The sequence below is a fragment of the Salvelinus alpinus genome, chromosome 31 (genome assembly GCF_045679555.1).
Source record: "Salvelinus alpinus chromosome 31, SLU_Salpinus.1, whole genome shotgun sequence".
Classification (NCBI taxonomy): Eukaryota; Metazoa; Chordata; class Actinopteri; order Salmoniformes; family Salmonidae; genus Salvelinus; species Salvelinus alpinus.
The window spans coordinates 37,836,326-37,854,828 of NC_092116.1; the positions used below are offsets into that span (position 1 = coordinate 37,836,326).

At 44.4% G+C, this 18,503-nt stretch overlaps 1 protein-coding gene across 3 annotated transcripts in view; it reads right to left on the bottom strand.

Moving 5' to 3' along the window:
• LOC139561643 (uncharacterized) overlaps positions 1-16,969 on the bottom strand; it is a 64,800-nt gene extending 47,831 nt beyond the window's left edge. For all 3 annotated transcript variants that reach the window (XM_071378889.1, XM_071378890.1, XM_071378888.1), the window contains exons 1-2: positions 16,938-16,969; positions 15,281-15,538 (exon numbers count right to left, since the gene is read on the bottom strand). In XM_071378889.1, coding sequence (XP_071234990.1) covers positions 15,281-15,538; positions 16,938-16,950 — 271 coding nt within the window. In that variant the 5' untranslated portion in view covers positions 16,951-16,969. The remainder of the gene's footprint in view (positions 1-15,280; positions 15,539-16,937) is intronic.
• Between the last annotated feature and the right edge of the window lie 1,534 nt (positions 16,970-18,503).

The window sequence follows — 18,503 nt, forward strand, 5'->3', positions numbered from 1 at the left end:
AAGAGGACATTACTAGTCAGGTTAGATGTAGAGTTATATACTGTAGAGGACATTACTAGTCAGGTTAGATGTAGAGTTATATACTGTAGAGGACATGACTAGTCAGGTTAGATGTAGAGTTATATACTTTAGAGGACATTACTAGTCAGGTTAGATGTAGAGTTATATACTGTAGAGGACATTACTAGTCAGGTTAGATGTAGAGTTATATACTGTAGAACAAGAGGACATTACTAGTCAGGTTAGATGTAGAGTTATATACTGTAGAGGACGTTACTAGTCAGGTTAGATGTAGAGTTATTTACTTTAGAACAAGAGGACATTACTAGTCAGGTTAGATGTAGAGTTATATACTGTAGAACAAGAGGACATTACTAGTCCAGGTTAGATGTAGAGTTATATACGTGTCGAACAAGACAAAGTGGACATTACTCGTCAGGTGTAGACTGTAGAGTTATTTACTTGTAGAACAAGAGGACATTACTAGTCAGGTGTAGACTGTAGAGTTATATACTGTAGAACAAGAGGACATGTACTAGTCAGGTTAGATGTAGAGTTATATACTGGTAGAGGACATTACTAGTCAGGTTCAGATGTAGAGTTATATACTGTAGAACAAGTAGGACATTCACTCGTCAGGTTAGATGTAGAGTTATATACTGTAGAACAAGAGGACATTACTAGTCAGGTTATATGTAGCAGTTATATACTGTAGAGGACATTACTAGTCAGGTTAGATGTAGAGTTATATACTGTAGAGGACATTACTGAGTCAGGTTAGGATGCTACGACGTTATATACTGTAGAACAACGAGGACATTACTAGTCAGGTTAGATGTAGAGTTATATACTGTAGAGGACATTACTAGTCAGGTTAGATGTAGAGTTATATACTGTAGAACAAGAGGACATTACTAGTCAGGTTAGATGTAGAGTTATATACTGTAGAACAAGAGGACATTACTAGTCAGGTTAGATGTAGAGTTATATACTGTAGAGGACATTACTAGTCAGGTTAGATGTAGAGTTATATACTGTAGAGGACATTACTAGTCAGGTTAGATGTAGAGTTATATACTGTAGAACAAGAGGACATTACTAGTCAGGTTAGATGTAGAGTTATATACTGTAGAACAAGAGGACATTACTAGTCAGGCTAGATGTAGAGTTATAGACTACTTACGCCTCTTTTCTTGTGCCAATTCAACGTCCTTCACTGTAGACACAAGGAAACACATGAAAATTCATGATTACATGGTCTTTTAGAATACAATTGAAGAACAAGACAAAGTGGACATTACTAGTTTACTACATTTACTCCTGAGGTGCTGACCTGTTGCACCCTCGACAACCACTGTGATTATTATTATTTGACCATGCTGGTCATTCATGAACATTTGAACATCTTGGCCATGTTCTGTTATAACATGTCTAGCCCCCCCACATTCCACTGAAAAGGCAGAGCGCGAAATTCAAAAAATATTTTTTTGAAATATTTAACTTTCACACATTAACAAGTCCAATACAGCAAATGAAAGATACACATCTTGTGAATCCAGTCAACATGTCTGATTTTTAAAATGTTTTACAGCGAAAACACCACGTATATTAATGTTAGCTCACCACCAAATACAAAAAAGCACAGACATTTCTTTCACAGCACAGGTAGCTTGCACAAAACCAACCAAACTAACCAAGAACCAACCAAACTAACCAAGAAACAACTTCATCAGATGACAGTCTTATAACATGTTATACAATAAATCTATGTTTTGTTCGAAAAATGTGCATATTTGAGGTATAAATCATAGTTTTACATTGCAGCTACCATCACAGCTACCATCACAAATACCACCGAAGCAGCCAGAGTAATTATAGAGACCAACGTGAAATACCTAAATACTCATCATAAAACATTTATGAAAAATACATGGTGTACAGCAAATGAAAGACAAACATCTTGTGAATCCAGCCAATATTTCAGATTTTTTAAGTGTTTTACAGCGAAAACACAATATAGCATTATATTAGCTTACCACAATAGCCAAAAACACAACCCATTTATCAGCAGCAAAAGTTAGCGATCGCAAAAAAACAGCAAAAGATATATAATTCTTCACTAACCTTGAAAAGCTTCATCAGATGACAGTCCTATAACATCAGGTTATACAATACACTTATGTTTTGTTCGAAAATGTGCATATTTAGAGCTGAAATCCGTGGTTATACATTGTGAAAACGTAGCAACTTTTTTCCAGAATCTCCGGATATATTTCTGACACTCACCTATTCTGACCAAATAACTCATCATAAACTTTACTAAAAATATACTTGTTGTACAGCAAATGATAGATACACTAGTTCTTAATGCAATCGCCGTGTTAGAATTCTAAAAATAACTGTAGTACGACATACAGCTTACGTTATAGCGAGACAGCGCCCAAAATAAGAGCGGAATATACGTCTAAACATTTTCGACAGAAATAGGAAATAACGTCATAAATGGGTCCTACTTTTGTTGAGCTTCCATCAGAATCTTGTACAAGGGGTCCTTTGTCCAGAATAATCGTTGTTTGGATTTAGAAAGTCCTCTTCGTCTGTTGAATTAGCAATCAAAACTAGCCAAGTGGCGCGAAGCTGTCCATCGTCACCAAACGCAGAGAACGGAACACGCCACAACTCCCGAAAACTTTCAATAATCTGATAAAACTATATTGAAAAAACATACTTTACGATGATATTGTCACATTTATCAAATAAAATCAAAGCCGGAGATATTAGCCGTCTATAACCAAAGCTTTTCAGAAGCCAATACTGATGTCCTTCCCGCGCCTTCCTGAACAAAGGAAATTGGGGTCATGTCATTCCAAGACCTCTCTTTTGACCATAGATATAGCTAGACACCCCATTTTACCGCTCACTGTCTATTGACATCTAGTGGAAGGCGTATGAAGTGCATATATACTAATAGATTTCAAGCAAATTAATAGGGAGGCCCTGAAACAGAGCCTCGATTTCAGATTTTTCACTTTCTGACAGGAAGTTTGCTGCAAAATGAGTTCTGTTTTACTCACAGATATAATTGAAACGGTTTTAGAAACTTGAGAGTGTTTTCTATCCAATAGTAATAATAATATGCATATTGTACGAGCAAGAATAGAGTACGAGGCCGTTTAAATTGGGCACGATTTTTTCCCAAAGTGAAAATAGCGCCCTCTATCCTCAACAGGATAATCTCCACCCGGCACAGCCAGAAGAGGACTGGCCAACACTCATAGTCTGGTTCCTCTCTAGGTTCTGGCCTTTCTAGGGAGTTTTTCCGAGCCACTGTGCTTCTACACCTGCATTGCTTGCTGTTTGGGGTTTTAGGCTGGGTTTCTGTACAGCACTTTGAGATATCAGCTGATGTAAGAAGGGCTATATAAATACATTTGATTTGATTAGTCAGGCTAGATGTAGAGTTATATACTGTAGAACAAGAGGACATTACTAGTCAAGTTAGATGTAGAGTTATATACTCTAGAACACGAGGACATTACTAGTCAGGTTAGATGTAGAGTTATATACTGTAGATGTCACGACTTCCGCCGAAGTCGGCCCTTCTCCTTGTTCGGGTGGTGTTCGGCGGTCGACGTCACTGGCTTTCTAGTCACCATCGATCCATTTTTCAGTTTCGTTTTGTTTTGTCTGTATTATACACACCTGGTTTCAATTCCCCCATTATGTTCCCTATTTAACCCTCTGGCTTTCATTTCTGTTTTGTCCGTGATTGTTTGTGCGTTAGTGGTTGTGGTTAATACGTGTGTGTTTGTGATTAGTTCCATTTGTGGAACTTTTGCCTATATTTTGAGTAAAACACTGTGGTTTCGCTCAACACCTGTGTCCTGCGCTTGACTCCGATACTTCTCCGCACACAACCCTGACAGAATCACGGACCGTCTTCAAATGGAGTCAGCCCTTCTCTCCCAGTAGAGGAGCAGGTTCAACAGCACGCGACCATGTTGCATAGTTTAGGGACAGCCATGGATCGCGTGCTGCAAAATATGGACAGATGGGAGAGAGGAGGTCTCCCAGTAAATCAGACCCCAGCACCCCAGCACCTCCACCCGCACCTCTACCTACACCACCGTCCATCCCTCCATCGTACGGACCCAGTGGGATTCGGCTCTCGCTCCCAGGAGCGTATGACGGAACAGCAGCTGGGTGCCAGGGGTTCCTCCTACAGCTGGAGCTCTACCTGGCATCAGTTCATCCGTCCCCTTCGGGACACGAGAAGGTGGGCGCCCTCATCTCCTGTCTGACTGGTAAAGCCCTGGAGTGGGCCAACGCCATCTGGGGAAGAGAGGGTTCTACCCGGGATAACTATGATGACTTCTCTCGCCGCTTCCGGGCAGTCTTTGATCATCCACCTGAAGGGAGAGCGGCGGGAGGGCGATTGTTCCATCTAAGACAGGGGATGAGGAGCGCTCAAGAATTCGCCCTGGACTTCCGAACTCTGGCCGCTGGTGCGGGATGGAATGAGCGGGCCCTGATCGATCACTACAGGTTTAGTCTACGAGAGGACGTTCGTAGGGAGCTAGCCTGCAGGGACACCACTCTCAACCTGGACCAGCTGGTGGATTTATCTATCCGTCTGGATAACCTGTTGGCCTCCCGCGGGCGTCTAGATCGGGGTCCGCCCATTCCATTACCCAACTCCTTGGATCCAACCCCTATGGAGTTGGGAGGGGCTGCTAGGAGGGAGACCGGAGGGGGAACCACTCCATGTACCAACTGTGGCCGCAGAGGGCACACTGCTGTCCGGTGCTGGGGTGTTTCTCCTGGAAGTCGAGGTAGCAGGCGGAGCACTGGTGGGTCGTCTCAGGTGAGTAGGCACATAACTCACCCAGAGCCTTCTGTTGCACACATTTGGTTACCTATAGAATTTCCTGAGTTTTCCCCGCATCCCCAGCATAAGGCGCTAGTAGATTCAGGCGCAGCTGGGAACTTTATTGACCGCTCTTTGGCTCATAGCTTAGGGATCCCTATTATTCCTGTTGATGTTCCCTTCCCTGTACATGCCTTAGATAGTCGTCCTTTGGGGTCGGGGCTGGTTGGGGAGGTCACAGCGCCCATCGCTATGAGAACGCAGGGGGATCACGAGGAGAGAATTAGTCTCTTCCTGATCGACTCTCCTGCGTTTCCTGTTGTGTTGGGTCTTCCCTGGTTGGCCTCTCATGATCCGATTATTTAGTGGCAACAGAGGGCTCTCAAGGGATGGTCCTGTCAGTGTTCAGGGAGGTGTGTAGGTGTTTCCTTAGGTGCCACTACGGTGGAAAGTCCAAACCAGGTTTCCACCATGCACATTCCTCCCGAATATGCCGATTTGGCACTCGCCTTCTGTAAGAAGAAGGCGACTCAATTACCACCCCATCGACCGGGGGATTGTGCGATAGATCTCTTGGTAGACGCTACACTTCCCAGGAGTCACGTGTATCCTCTGTCACAGGAGGAGACGGTGGCTATGGAGACATATGTCACCGAATCTCTGGGACAGGGATACATTCGGCCTTCCATCTCACCTGTCTCCTCGAGTTTCTTTTTTGTGAAGAAGAGGGATGGAGGTTTGCGCCCGTGTATTGATTATCGCGGATTAAATAAGATCACGGTAAAATACAGTTACCCGCTACCACTTATAGCCAGTATGACCGAGTCATTACACGGGGTGCGCTTCTTCACAAAATTGGACCTCAGGAGCGCTTACAACCTGGTGCGTATCAAGGGGGGAGATGAGTGGAAGACAGCATTTAGCACCACTTCTAGGCATTATGAGTACCTCGTCATAACCTCGGGTTAATGAATGCTCCATCAGTCTTCCAATCCTTTGTGGATGAGATCTTCAGGGACCTGCACGGGCAGGGTGTAGTGGTGTATAAAGATGACATTCTAATATACTCCACTACACGCGCCGAGCATGTGTACCTAGTGCGCAGGGTGCTTGGTTGACTGTTGGAGCATGACCTGTACGTCAAGGCTGAGAAATGTCTGTTCTTCCAACAGTCCATCTCCTTCCTAGGGTACCGCTTTTCAGCGTCAGGGGTAGAGATGGAGAATGACCGCATTTCAGCCGTGCGTAATTGGCCGACTCCAACCACGGTAAAGGAAGTGCAGCGGTTTTTAGGGTTTGCCAACTACTACCGGAGATTTATCCGGGGTTTGGGTCAGGTAGCGGCTCCCATTACCTCACTGCTGAAGGGAGGACCGGTGCGACTGCAGTGGACAGCTGGGGCGGACAGGGCGTTTGGTCACCTGAAGGCTCTGTTTACCTCAGCTCCCGTGCTGGCTCATCCTGATCCTTCCTTAGCATTCATAGTTGAGGTGGACGCGTCCCGAGGCAGGGATAGGGGCTGTGCCGTCTCAGCGCTCGGGTACGCCACTAAAGCTCCGCCCCTGTGCATTCTTTTCGAAGAAGCTCAGCCCGGCGGAGCGAAACTATGATGTGGGGGACCGGGAGTTGCTGGCTGTTGTCATGGCTCTGAAAGCGTGGAGACATTGTCTTGAGGGTGCAAGACACCCTTTTCTCATTTGGACTGACCACCGCAATCTGGAGTACATCCGGGCGGCGAGGAGAATGAACCCTCGCCAGGCAAGGTGGGCCATGTTTTTCACCCGTTTTGATTTCACCCTTTCCTACAAACCAGGCTCCCAGAACGTTAAGGCAGACACACTGTCCCGGCTGTATGATACAGAGGAGAGGTCCTCAGATCCCACTCCCATAATTCCAGCCTCTCGCCTGGTGGCACCGGTGGTATGGGAGGTGGACGCGGACATCGAACGGCGTCACGTTCAGAGCCCATTCCACCTGACTGTCCAGCTGGGCGTCTGTACGTTCCGTTTGATGTCCGCGATCGTTTGATCTGTTCGGCTCATACGTCACCCTCCTCTGGTCATCCTGGTATCGGTCGGACGGTGCGCTGCCTTGCTGGGAAGTACTGGTGACCCACTTTAGCTAAGGACGTGCGGGTTTATGTTTCCTCCTGTTCGGTATGTGCACAGTGCAAGGCACCTAGACATCTACCCAGAGGGAAATTACAACCCCTTCCCGTTCCACAGCGACCGTGGTCACACCTATCGGTCAATTTTGTGACGGATCTTCCCCCGTCGCGGGGTAACACCACGATCCTGGTCGTTGTGGATCGGTTTTCTAAGTCCTGCCGTCTCCTTCCTTTGCCCGGTCTCCCTACGGCTCTACAAACTGCGGAGGCTCTGTTCACCCACGTATTCCGGCACTACGGGGTGCCTGAGGATATAGTTTCTGATCGGGGTCCCCAATTTACGTCTAGAGTCTGGAGGGCGTTTATGGAACGCCTGGGGATCTCGGTCAGCCTTACCTCAGGTTTTCACCCCGAGAGCAACGGGCAGGTGGAAAGAGTCAACCAGGATGTGGGTAGGTTTCTGAGGTCCTATTGCCAGGACCGGCCGGGGGAGTGGGCAGCTTAAATTCCGGTTCCGGTTTGGAGCGAGTAGTCGCATTCGCTCCACAGGTAGTATTACCATTTATTTTCATTTTCATCACAGTACAACGGTTTGATTTGTTTGATCTTAGCTAGCTACATAGCCGTCTTTGTATCAAAGATAATTGTGTAGTTATTGAGGTTCGCTAACCAGCTATCTTCGTCCTAACGTAACGTAACGTAGTCAACACTGCTAGCTAGCCAGCTAGCCAGCTAGCCAGCTAGCCACCGAATAGCAGCACTGCAGTAACGATTACATTACAACGGAACGACTTGATTAGTGTAGTGTTAGCTAGCTAGCTACATAGTTGTCTTTGCTATCTTTGTATCTAAGATAATTGTGTAGCTTGGAGTAGTTTAGAGTAATTATTTGGTTAGCTAGCCAGCTATTTTCGTCCGCCGCGCTGCCGTTCTACCTAGTCAACACTGCTAGCTAACACTGCTAGCTAGCCTGCTAGCTAGCCAACTTCTACCGAATAGCAGCACTGTAGAAACTCACATTACAACTTACATTACAACGGAACGACTTGATTAGCGTAGTGTTAGCTAGCTACATAGTTGTCTTTGCTGTCCTTGTATCCAAGATAATTGTGTAGTTTTGAGAAATTGTCGAGGTTACCTAGCCAGTTAGAGGTTACCTAACCAGCTACACTTTCAAAGTCAACAACGCAGCCACTGCTAGCCAGCCTACTTCACCGCCAGCAGTACTATATCATTTTAGTCAATAAGATTTTATTTTATTTTTGCAACGTAAACTTAAGTTTCTGAACATTCGAGACGTGTAGTCCACTTGTCATTCTAATCTCCTTTGCATTAGCGTAGCCTCTTCTGTAGCCTGTCAACTATGTGTCTGTCTATCCCTCTTCTCTCCTCTCTGCACAGACCATACAAACGCTTCACACCGCGTGGCCGCCGCTACCCTATCCTGGTGGTTCCAGCACGCACGACCCACGTGGAGTTCCAGGTCTCCGGCAGCCTCTGGAACTGCTGATCTGCGGCCAACAAGGCAGAGTTCATCTCAGCCTATGCGTCCCTCCAGTCCCTCGACTTCTTGGCACTGACGGAAACATGGATCACCACTGATAACACTGCTACTCCTACTGCTCTCTCCTCGTCTGCCCACGTGTTCTCGCACACCCCGAGAGCTTCTGGTCAGCGGGGTGGTGGCACTGGGATCCTCATCTCTCCCAAGTGGACATTCTCTCTTTCTCCCCTGACCCATCTGTCTATCGCCTCCTTTGAATTCCATGCTGTCACAGTTACCAGCCCTTTCAAGCTTAAGATCCTTATCATTTATCGCCCTCCAGGTTCCCTTGGAGTGTTCATCAATGAGCTTGACGCCCTGATAAGTTCCTTTCCTGAGGATGGCTCACCTCTCACAGTTCTGGGTGACTTTAACCTCCCCACGTCTACCTTTGACTCATTCCTCTCTGCCTCCTTCTTTCCACTCCTCTCCTCTTTTGACCTCACCCTCTCACCTTCCCCCCCTACTCACAAGGCAGGCAATACGCTTGACCTCATCTTTACTAGATGCTGTTCTTCCACTAATCTCATTGCAACTCCCCTCCAAGTCTCCGACCACTACCTTGTATCCTTTTCCCTCTCGCTCTCATCCAACACTTCCCACACTGCCCCTACTCGGATGGTATCGCGCCGTCCCAACCTTTGCTCTCTCTCCCCCGCTACTCTCTCCTCTTCCATCCTATCATCTCTTCCCTCTGCTCAAACCTTCTCCAACCTATCTCCTGATTCTGCCTCCTCAACCCTCCTCTCCTCCCTTTCTGCATCCTTTGGCTCTCTATGTCCCCTATCCTCCAGGCCGGCTCGGTCCTCCCCTCCTGCTCCGTGGCTCGACGACTCACTGCGAGCTCACAGAACAGGGCTCCGGGCAGCCGAGCGGAAATGGAGGAAAACTCGCCTCCCTGCGGACCTGGCATCCTTTCACTCCCTCCTCTCTACATTCTCCTCTTCTGTCTCTGCTGCTAAAGCCACTTTCTACCACTCTAAATTCCAAGCATCTGCCTCTAACCCTAGGAATCTCTTTGCCACCTTCTCCTCCCTCCTGAATCCTCCTCCCCCTCCTCCCCCCTACTCCCTCTCTGCGGATGACTTCGTCAACCATTTTGAAAAGAAGGTCGACGACATCCGATCCTCGTTTGCTAAGTCAAACGACACCGCTGGTTCTGCCCACACTGCCCTACCCTGTGCTTTGACCTCTTTCTCCCCTCTCTCTCCAGATGAAATCTCGCGTCTTGTGACGGCCGGCCGCCCAACAACCTGCCCGCTTGACCCTATCCCCTCCTCTCTTCTCCAGACCATTTCCGGAGACCTTCTCCCTTACCTCACCTCGCTCATCAACTCATCCTTGACCGCTGGCTACGTCCCTTCCGTCTTCAAGAGAGCGAGAGTTGCACCCCTTCTGAAAAAACCTACACTCGATCCCTCCGATGTCAACAACTACAGACCAGTATCCCTTCTTTCTTTTCTCTCCAAAACTCTTGAACGTGCCGTCCTTGGCCAGCTCTCCTGCTATCTCTCTCAGAATGACCTTCTTGATCCAAATCAGTCAGGTTTCAAGACTAGTCATTCAACTGAGACTGCTCTTCTCTGTGTCACGGAGGCGCTCCGCACTGCTAAAGCTAACTCTCTCTCCTCTGCTCTCATCCTTCTAGACCTATCGGCTGCCTTTGATACTGTGAACCATCAGATCCTCCTCTCCACCCTCTCCGAGCTGGGCATCTCCGGCGCGGCCCACGCTTGGATTGCGTCCTACCTGACAGGTCGCTCCTACCAGGTGGCGTGGCGAGAATCTGTCTCCGCACCACGTGCTCTCACCACTGGTGTCCCCCAGGGCTCTGTTCTAGGCCCTCTCCTATTCTCGCTATACACCAAGTCACTTGGCTCTGTCATATCCTCACATGGTCTCTCCTATCATTGCTATGCAGACGACACACAATTAATCTTCTCCTTTCCCCCCTCTGATAACCAGGTGGCGAATCACATCTCTGCATGTCTGGCAGACATATCAGTGTGGATGACGGATCACCACCTCAAGCTGAACCTCGGCAAGACGGAGCTGCTCTTCCTCCCGGGGAAGGACTGCCCGTTCCATGATCTCGCCATCACGGTTGACAACTCCATTGTGTCCTCCTCCCAGAGTGCTAAGAACCTCGGCGTGATCCTGGACAACACCCTGTCGTTCTCAACTCACATCAAGGCGGTGACCCGTTCCTGTAGGTTCATGCTCTACAACATTCGCAGAGTACGACCCTGCCTCACACAGGAAGCGGCGCAGGTCCTAATCCAGGCACTTGTCATCTCCCGTCTGGATTACTGCAACTCGCTGTTGGCTGGGCTCCCTGCCTGTGCTATTAAACCCCTACAACTCATCCAGAACGCCGCAGCCCGTCTGGTGTTCAACCTTCCCAAGTTCTCTCACATCACCCCGCTCCTCCGCTCTCTCCACTGGCTTCCAGTTGAAGCTCGCATCCGCTACAAGACCATGGTGCTTGCCTACGGAGCTGTGAGGGGAACGGCACCTCCGTACCTTCAGGCTCTGATCAGGCCCTACACCCAAACAAGGGCACTGCGTTCATCCATCTCTGGCCTGCTCGCCTCCCTACCTCTGAGGAAGTACAGTTCCCGCTCAGCCCAGTCAAAACTGTTCGCTGCTCTGGCACCCCAATGGTGGAACAAACTCCCTCACGACGCCAGGTCAGCGGAGTCAATCACCACCTTCCGGAGACACCTGAAACCCCACCTCTTCAAGGAATACCTAGGATAGGGTAAAGTAATCCTTCTAACCCCCTCCCCCCCTTAAAAGAGTTAGATGCACTATTGTAAAGTGGTTGTTCCACTGGATATCATAAGGTGAATGCACCAATTTGTAAGTCGCTCTGGATAAGAGCGTCTGCTAAATGACTTAAATGTAAATGTAAATCCCCTCCTCTACCAACCACCGTTTCAGTGTGTGCTAGGTTACCAGCCGGTCCTGGCATCATGGCATCAGAGCCAGATTGAGGCTCCTGCGGTGGATGAATGGTTTCGGCACTCAGAGGAGACTTGGAACGCTGCCCATGTCCGGTTACAACGGGCCATCAGGAGAAAAAAGGCGAGTGCCGACCGCCACCGCAGTGAGGCCCCGGTGTATGCACCGGGGGATCGGGTCTGGCTCTCGACCCGAAACCTACCCCTTCACCTGCCCTGCCGGAAGCTGGGTCCGCGGTTTGTGGGGCCATTTAAAGTCCAGAGGAGACTGAACGAGGTTTGTTATAGGTTACAACTCCCCCTGATTACCGTATTAATCCCTCGTTCCATGTGTCTCTCCTCAGGCCGGTGGTGGCTGGTCCGCTACAGCAGTCTGAGGTGCGGGAGGTTCCTCCGCCCCCTCTTGATATCGAGGGGGTCCCGGCGTATATCGTAAGGGCCATCATGGATTCTAGGTGTTGGGCGAGGGGCCTTCAGTACCTCGTGGAGTGGGAGGGGTACGGTCCGGAGGAGAGATGCTGGGTACCGGTGGAGGACATTCTATATCCGTCCATGTTACAAGAGTTTCACCGTCTCCACCCGGATCGCCCTGCACCTCGCCTACCGGGTCGTCCCCGAGGCCGGTGTCGTCGCGCGGCTCTGTCACGGCTTCCGCCGAAGTCGGCCCTTCTCCTTGTTCGGGTGGTGTTCGGCGGTCGACGTCACCGGCTTTCTAGTCACCATCGATCCATTTTTCAGTTTCGTTTTGTTTTGTCTGTATTATACACACCTGGTTTCAATTCCCCCATTATGTTCTCTATTTAACCCTCTGGCTTTCATTTCTGTTTTGCCCGTGATTGTTTGTGCGTTAGTGGTTGTGGTTAATACGTGTGTGTTTGTGATTAGTTCCATTTGTGGAACTTTTGCCTATATTTTGAGTAAAACACTGTGGTTTCGCTCAACACCTGTGTCCTGCGCTTGACTCCGATACTTCTCCGCACACAACCCTGACAGTAGAGGACATTACTAGTCAGGTTAGATGTAGAGTTATATACTGTAGAGGACATTACTAGTCAGGATAGATGTAGTTATATACTGTAGAACAAGAAGACATTACTAGTCAGGTTAGATGTAGAGTTATATACTGTAGAACAAGAGGACATTACTAGTCAGGTTAGATGTAGAGTTATATACTGTAGAACAAGAGGACATTACTAGTCAGGTTAGATGTAGAGTTATATACTGTAGAACAAGAGGACATTACTAGTCAGGTTAGATGTAGAGTTATATACTGTAGAACAAGAGGACATTACTAGTCAGGTTAGATGTAAAGTTATATACAGTAGAACAAGAGGACATTACTAGTCAGGTTAGATGTAGAGTTATATACTGTAGAACAAGAGGACATTACTAGTCAGGTTAGATGTAGAGTTATATACTGTAGAACAAGAGGACATTACTAGTCAGGTTAGATGTAGAGTTATATACTGTAGAACAAGAGGACATTACTAGTCAGGTTAGATGTAGAGTTATATACTGTAGAACAAGAGGACATTACTAGTCAGGTTAGATGTATAGTTATATACTGTAGAGGACATTACTAGTCAGGTTAGATGTAGAGTTATATACTGTAGAACAAGACTAAGAGGACATTACTAGTCAGATTAGATGTAGAGTTATATACTATAGTGGACATTACTAGTCAGGTTAGACGTAGAGTTATATACTGTAGTGGACATTACTAGTCAGGTTAGATGTAGAGTTATATACTGTAGAACAAGAGGACATTACTAGTCAGGTTAGATGTAGAGTTATATACTGTAGAACAAGAGGACATTACTAGTCAGGTTAGATGTAGAGTTATATACTGTAGTGGACATTACTAGTCAGGTTAGATGTAGAGTTATATACTGTAGAACAAGAGGACATTACTAGTCAGGTTAGATGTAGAGTTATATATTGTAGAACAAGAGGACATTACTAGTCAGGTTAGATGTAGAGTTATATATTGTAGAACAAGAGGACATTACTAGTCAGGTTAGATGTAGAGTTATATACTGTAGAACAAGAGGACATTACTAGTCAGGTTAGATGTAGAGCTATATACTGTAGAACAAGAGGACATTACTAGTCAGGTTAGATGTAGAGTTATATACTGTAGAGGACATTACTAGTCAGGTTAGATGTAGAGTTATATACTGTAGAACAAGAGGACATTACTAGTCAGGTAGATGTAGTTATATACTGTAGAACAAGAGGACATTACTAGTCAGGTTAGATGTAGAGTTATATACTGTAGAACAAGAGGACATTACTAGTCAGGTTAGATGTAGTTATATACTGTAGAACAAGAGGACATTACTAGTCAGGTTAGATGTAGAGTTATATACTGTAGAACAAGAGGACATTACTAGTCAGGTTAGATGTAGAGTTATATACTGTTGAGGACATTACTAGTCAGGTTAGATGTAGAGTTATATACTGTAGAGGACATTACTAGTCAGGTTAGATGTAGAGTTATATACTGTAGAACAAGAGGACATTACTAGTCAGGTTAGATGTAGAGTTATATACTGTAGAACAAGAGGACATTACTAGTCAGGTTAGATGTAAAGTTATATACTGTAGAACAAGAGGACATTACTAGTCAGGTTAGATGTAGAGTTATATACTGTAGAACAAGACAAAGTGGACCCATCAGTATTACAGTAATAGATATGGTTTATATTCCAGTGACATGTAACCAGAGGTAGAGAGGTTCTTACCCAGGTGATAGACTAGATAAGGTTTATATTCCAGTGATATGTAACCAGAGGTAGAGAGGTTCTTACCCAGGTGATAGACTAGATAAGGTTTATATTCCAGTGATATGTAACCAGAGGTAGACAGGTTCTTACCCAGGTGATAGACTAGATAAGGTTTATATTCCAGTGATATGTAACCATAGGTAGAGAGGTTCTTACCCAGGTGATAGACTAGATAAGGTTTATATTCCAGTGATATGTAACCAGAGGTAGAGAGGTTCTTACCCAGGTGATAGACTAGATAAGGTTTATATTCCAGTGATATGTAACCAGAGGTAGACATATTCTTACCCAGGTGATAGACTAGATAAGGTTTATATTCCAGTGATATGTAACCAGAGGTAGAGAGGTTCTTACCCAGGTGATAGACTAGATAAGGTTTATATTCCAGTGATATGTAACCAGAGGTAGACAGGTTCTTACCCAGGTGATAGACTAGATAAGGTTTATATTCCAGTGATATGGAACCAGAGGTAGAGAGGTTCTTACCCAGGTGATAGACTAGATAAGGTTTATATTCCAGTGATATGTAACCAGAGGTAGAGAGGTTCTTACCCAGGTGATAGACTAGATAAGGTTAATATTCCAGTGATATGTAACCAGAGGTAGACAGGTTCTTACCCAGGTGATAGACTAGATAAGGTTTATATTCCAGTGATATGTAACCAGAGGTAGAGAGGTTCTTACCCAGGTGATAGACTAGATAAGGTTTATATTCCAGTGATATGTAACCAGAGGTAGAGAGGTTCTTACCCAGGTGATAGACTAGATAAGGTTTATATTCCAGTGATATGTAACCAGAGGTAGAGAGGTTCTTACCCAGGTGATAGACTAGATAAGGTTTATATTCCAGTGATATGTAACCAGAGGTAGAGAGGTTCTTACCCAGGTGATACACTAGATAAGGTTTATATTCCAGTGATATGTAACCAGAGGTAGAGAGGTTCTTACCCAGGTGATAGACTAGATAAGGTTTATATTCCAGTGATATGTAACCAGAGGTAGAGAGGTTCTTACCCAGGTCAATGACAACGTAAGGTTCCAGATCCAGTAGAATCCTGTAAAAGTCTGATTTCACTCTTGTTGTGTCTTTTGCTTTTTCTAGGGCCTTGAACAACAGTCTCATCTGGTCCTGGCTGTTCCCGGCAGCACTGATCTGAGACTTCATCTCATCAGGGATCAAGTCCTTCTTGTGCAGGTCAGATGCTATGGATGCCCCGTTGTTAACCTTCTGAATAAGGTGATCCTTGTGTCTGGTCACAAACTGGGCATGATCTAGTCAGGTTAGATGTAGAGTTATATACTGTAGAACAAGAGGACATTACTAGTCAGGTTAGATGTAGAGTTATATACTGTAGAACAAGAGGACATTACTAGTCAGGTTAGATGTAGAGTTATATACTGTAGAACAAGAGGACATTACTAGTCAGGTTAGATGTAGAGTTATAGACTGTCGAACAAGACAAAGTGGACATTACTAGTCAGGTTAGATGTAGAGTTATATACTGTAGAACAAGAGGACATTACTAGTCAGGTTAGATGTAGAGTTATATACTGTAGAACAAGAGGACATTACTAGTCAGGTTAGATGTAGAGTTATAGACTGTCGAACAAGACAAAGTGGACATTACTAGTCAGGTTAGATGTAGAGTTATATACTGTAGAACAAGAGGACATTACTAGTCAGGTTAGATGTAGAGCTATATACTGTAGAACAAGAGGACATTACTAGTCAGGTTAGATGAAGAGTTATATACTGTAGAACAAGAGGACATTACTAGTCAGGTTAGATGTAGATGTGATTAACAGTTGACCTATCAGTATTATAGTAATAAACCATGAGGTCTGTGATTAACAGTTGACCCATCAGTATTATAGTAATAAACCATGAGGTCTGTGATTAACAGTTGACCCATCAGTATTATAGTAATAAACCATGAGGTCTGTGATTAACAGTTGACCCATCAGTATTATAGTAATAAACCATGAGGTCTGTGATTAACAGTCGACCCATCAGTATTATAGTAATAAACCATGAGGTCTGTGATTAACAGTTGACCCATCAGTATTATAGTAATAAACCATGAGGTCTGTGATTAACAGTCGACCCATCAGTATTATAGTAATAAACCATGAGGTCTGTGATTAACAGTTGACCCATCAGTATTATAGTAATAAACCATGAGGTCTGTGATTAACAGTTGACCCATCAGTATTATAGTAATAAACCATGAGGTCTGTGATTAACAGTTGACCCATCAGTATTATAGTAATAAACCATGAGGTCTGTGATTAACAGTTGACCCATCAGTATTATAGTAATAAACCATGAGGTCTGTGATTAACAGTTGACCCATCAGTATTACAGTAATAAACCATGAGGTCTGTGATTAACAGTTGACCCATCAGTATTATAGTAATAAACCATGAGGTCTGTGATTAACAGTTGACCCATCAGTATTACAGTAATAAACCATGAGGTCTGTGATTAACAGTCGACCCATCAGTATTATAGTAATAAACCATGAGGTCTGTGATTAACAGTTGACCCATCAGTAGTATAGTAGTAAACCATGAGGTCTGTGATTAACAGTTGACCCATCAGTAGTATAGTCATAAACATAATCTGTATTATAGTAATAATATATGTGAAACAAGACAACAGTTCACTTACCTAGTTGTTCCATTATTTTTCGAAACTTCTTCACTGTATACAAAAGAAAACAAATGTATAAAAGCATTACAATAATAATAATGAATGATCCCTTGTGGTAATCTAATTAATTCCTTGAATTAGCATAATACTAAACTGAAATCTGCGAATTTAAGATACTTCCACTATTTGGCTGTTCTGGTAAATATATATATTTTTGTCTGTTTGAGCTACAAACTAAAACTTTTGAAAAAAGTTAAACTCTCCTGAACTGTTTTGATCTACAACTAAAAGTCCCTAAACTTTTAAAAGTGAATAGTAGTGAATAAACCACTGGTCTGAAGGTAACCTGGTATAAATGAATAGAGTCTAATGGACAGTATATGGGTCATTCCTAGTTATATCCTGATATAATACAGGTCTGGTCTGAAGGTAACCTGGTATAAATGAATAGAGTCTAATGGACAGTATATGGGTCATTCCTAGTTATATCCTGATCTTTCTAATACAGTTCTGGTCTGAAGTTAACCTGGTATAAATTAATAGAGTCTAATGGACAGTATATGGGTCATTACTAGTTATATATTGATCTAATACAGGACTGGTCTGAAGGTAACCTGGTATAAATGAATAGAGTCTAATGGACAGTATATGGGTCATTCCTAGTTATATCCTGATCTAATACAGGACTGGTCTGAAGGTATCCTGGTATAAATGAATAGGGTTTAATGGACAGTATATGGGTCATTCCTAGTTATATCCTGATCTTTCTAATACTGGACTGGTCTGAAGGTAACCTGGTATAAATTAATAGAGTCTAATGGACAGTATATGGGTCATTCCTAGTTATATCCTGATCTTTCTAATACAGGACTGGTCTGAAGGTAACCTGGTATAAATGATTAGGGTTTAATGGACAGTATATGGGTCATTCCTAGTTATATCCTGATCTAATACAGGACTGGTCTGAAGGTAACCTGGTATAAATGAATAGAATCTAATGGACAGTATATGGGTCATTCCTAGTTATATCCTGATCTAATACAGGACTGGTCTGAAAGAAACCTGGTATAAATGAATAGAGTAATGGACAGTACATGGGTCATTCGTTGATATATCCTGATCTAATACAGGACTGGTCTGAAGGTAACCTGGTATAAATGAATAGAGTCTAATGGACATTATATGGGTCATTCCTAGTTATATCCTGATCTAATACAGGACTGGTCTGAAGGTAACCTGGTATAAATGAATAGAGTCTAATGGACAGTATATGGGTCATTCCTAGTTATATCCTGATCTAATACAGGACTGGTCTGAAGGTAACCTGGTATAAATGAATAGAGTCTAATGGACAGTATATGGGTCATTCCTAGTTATATCCTGATCTAATACAGGACTGGTCTGAAGGTAACCTGGTATAAATGAATAGAGTCTAATGGACAGTATATGGGTCATTACTAGTTATATCCTGATCTAATACAGGACTGGTCTGAAGGTAACCTGGTATAAATGAATAGAGTCTAATGGACAGTATATGGGTCATTCCTAGTTATATCCTGATCTAATACAGGACTGGTCTGAAGG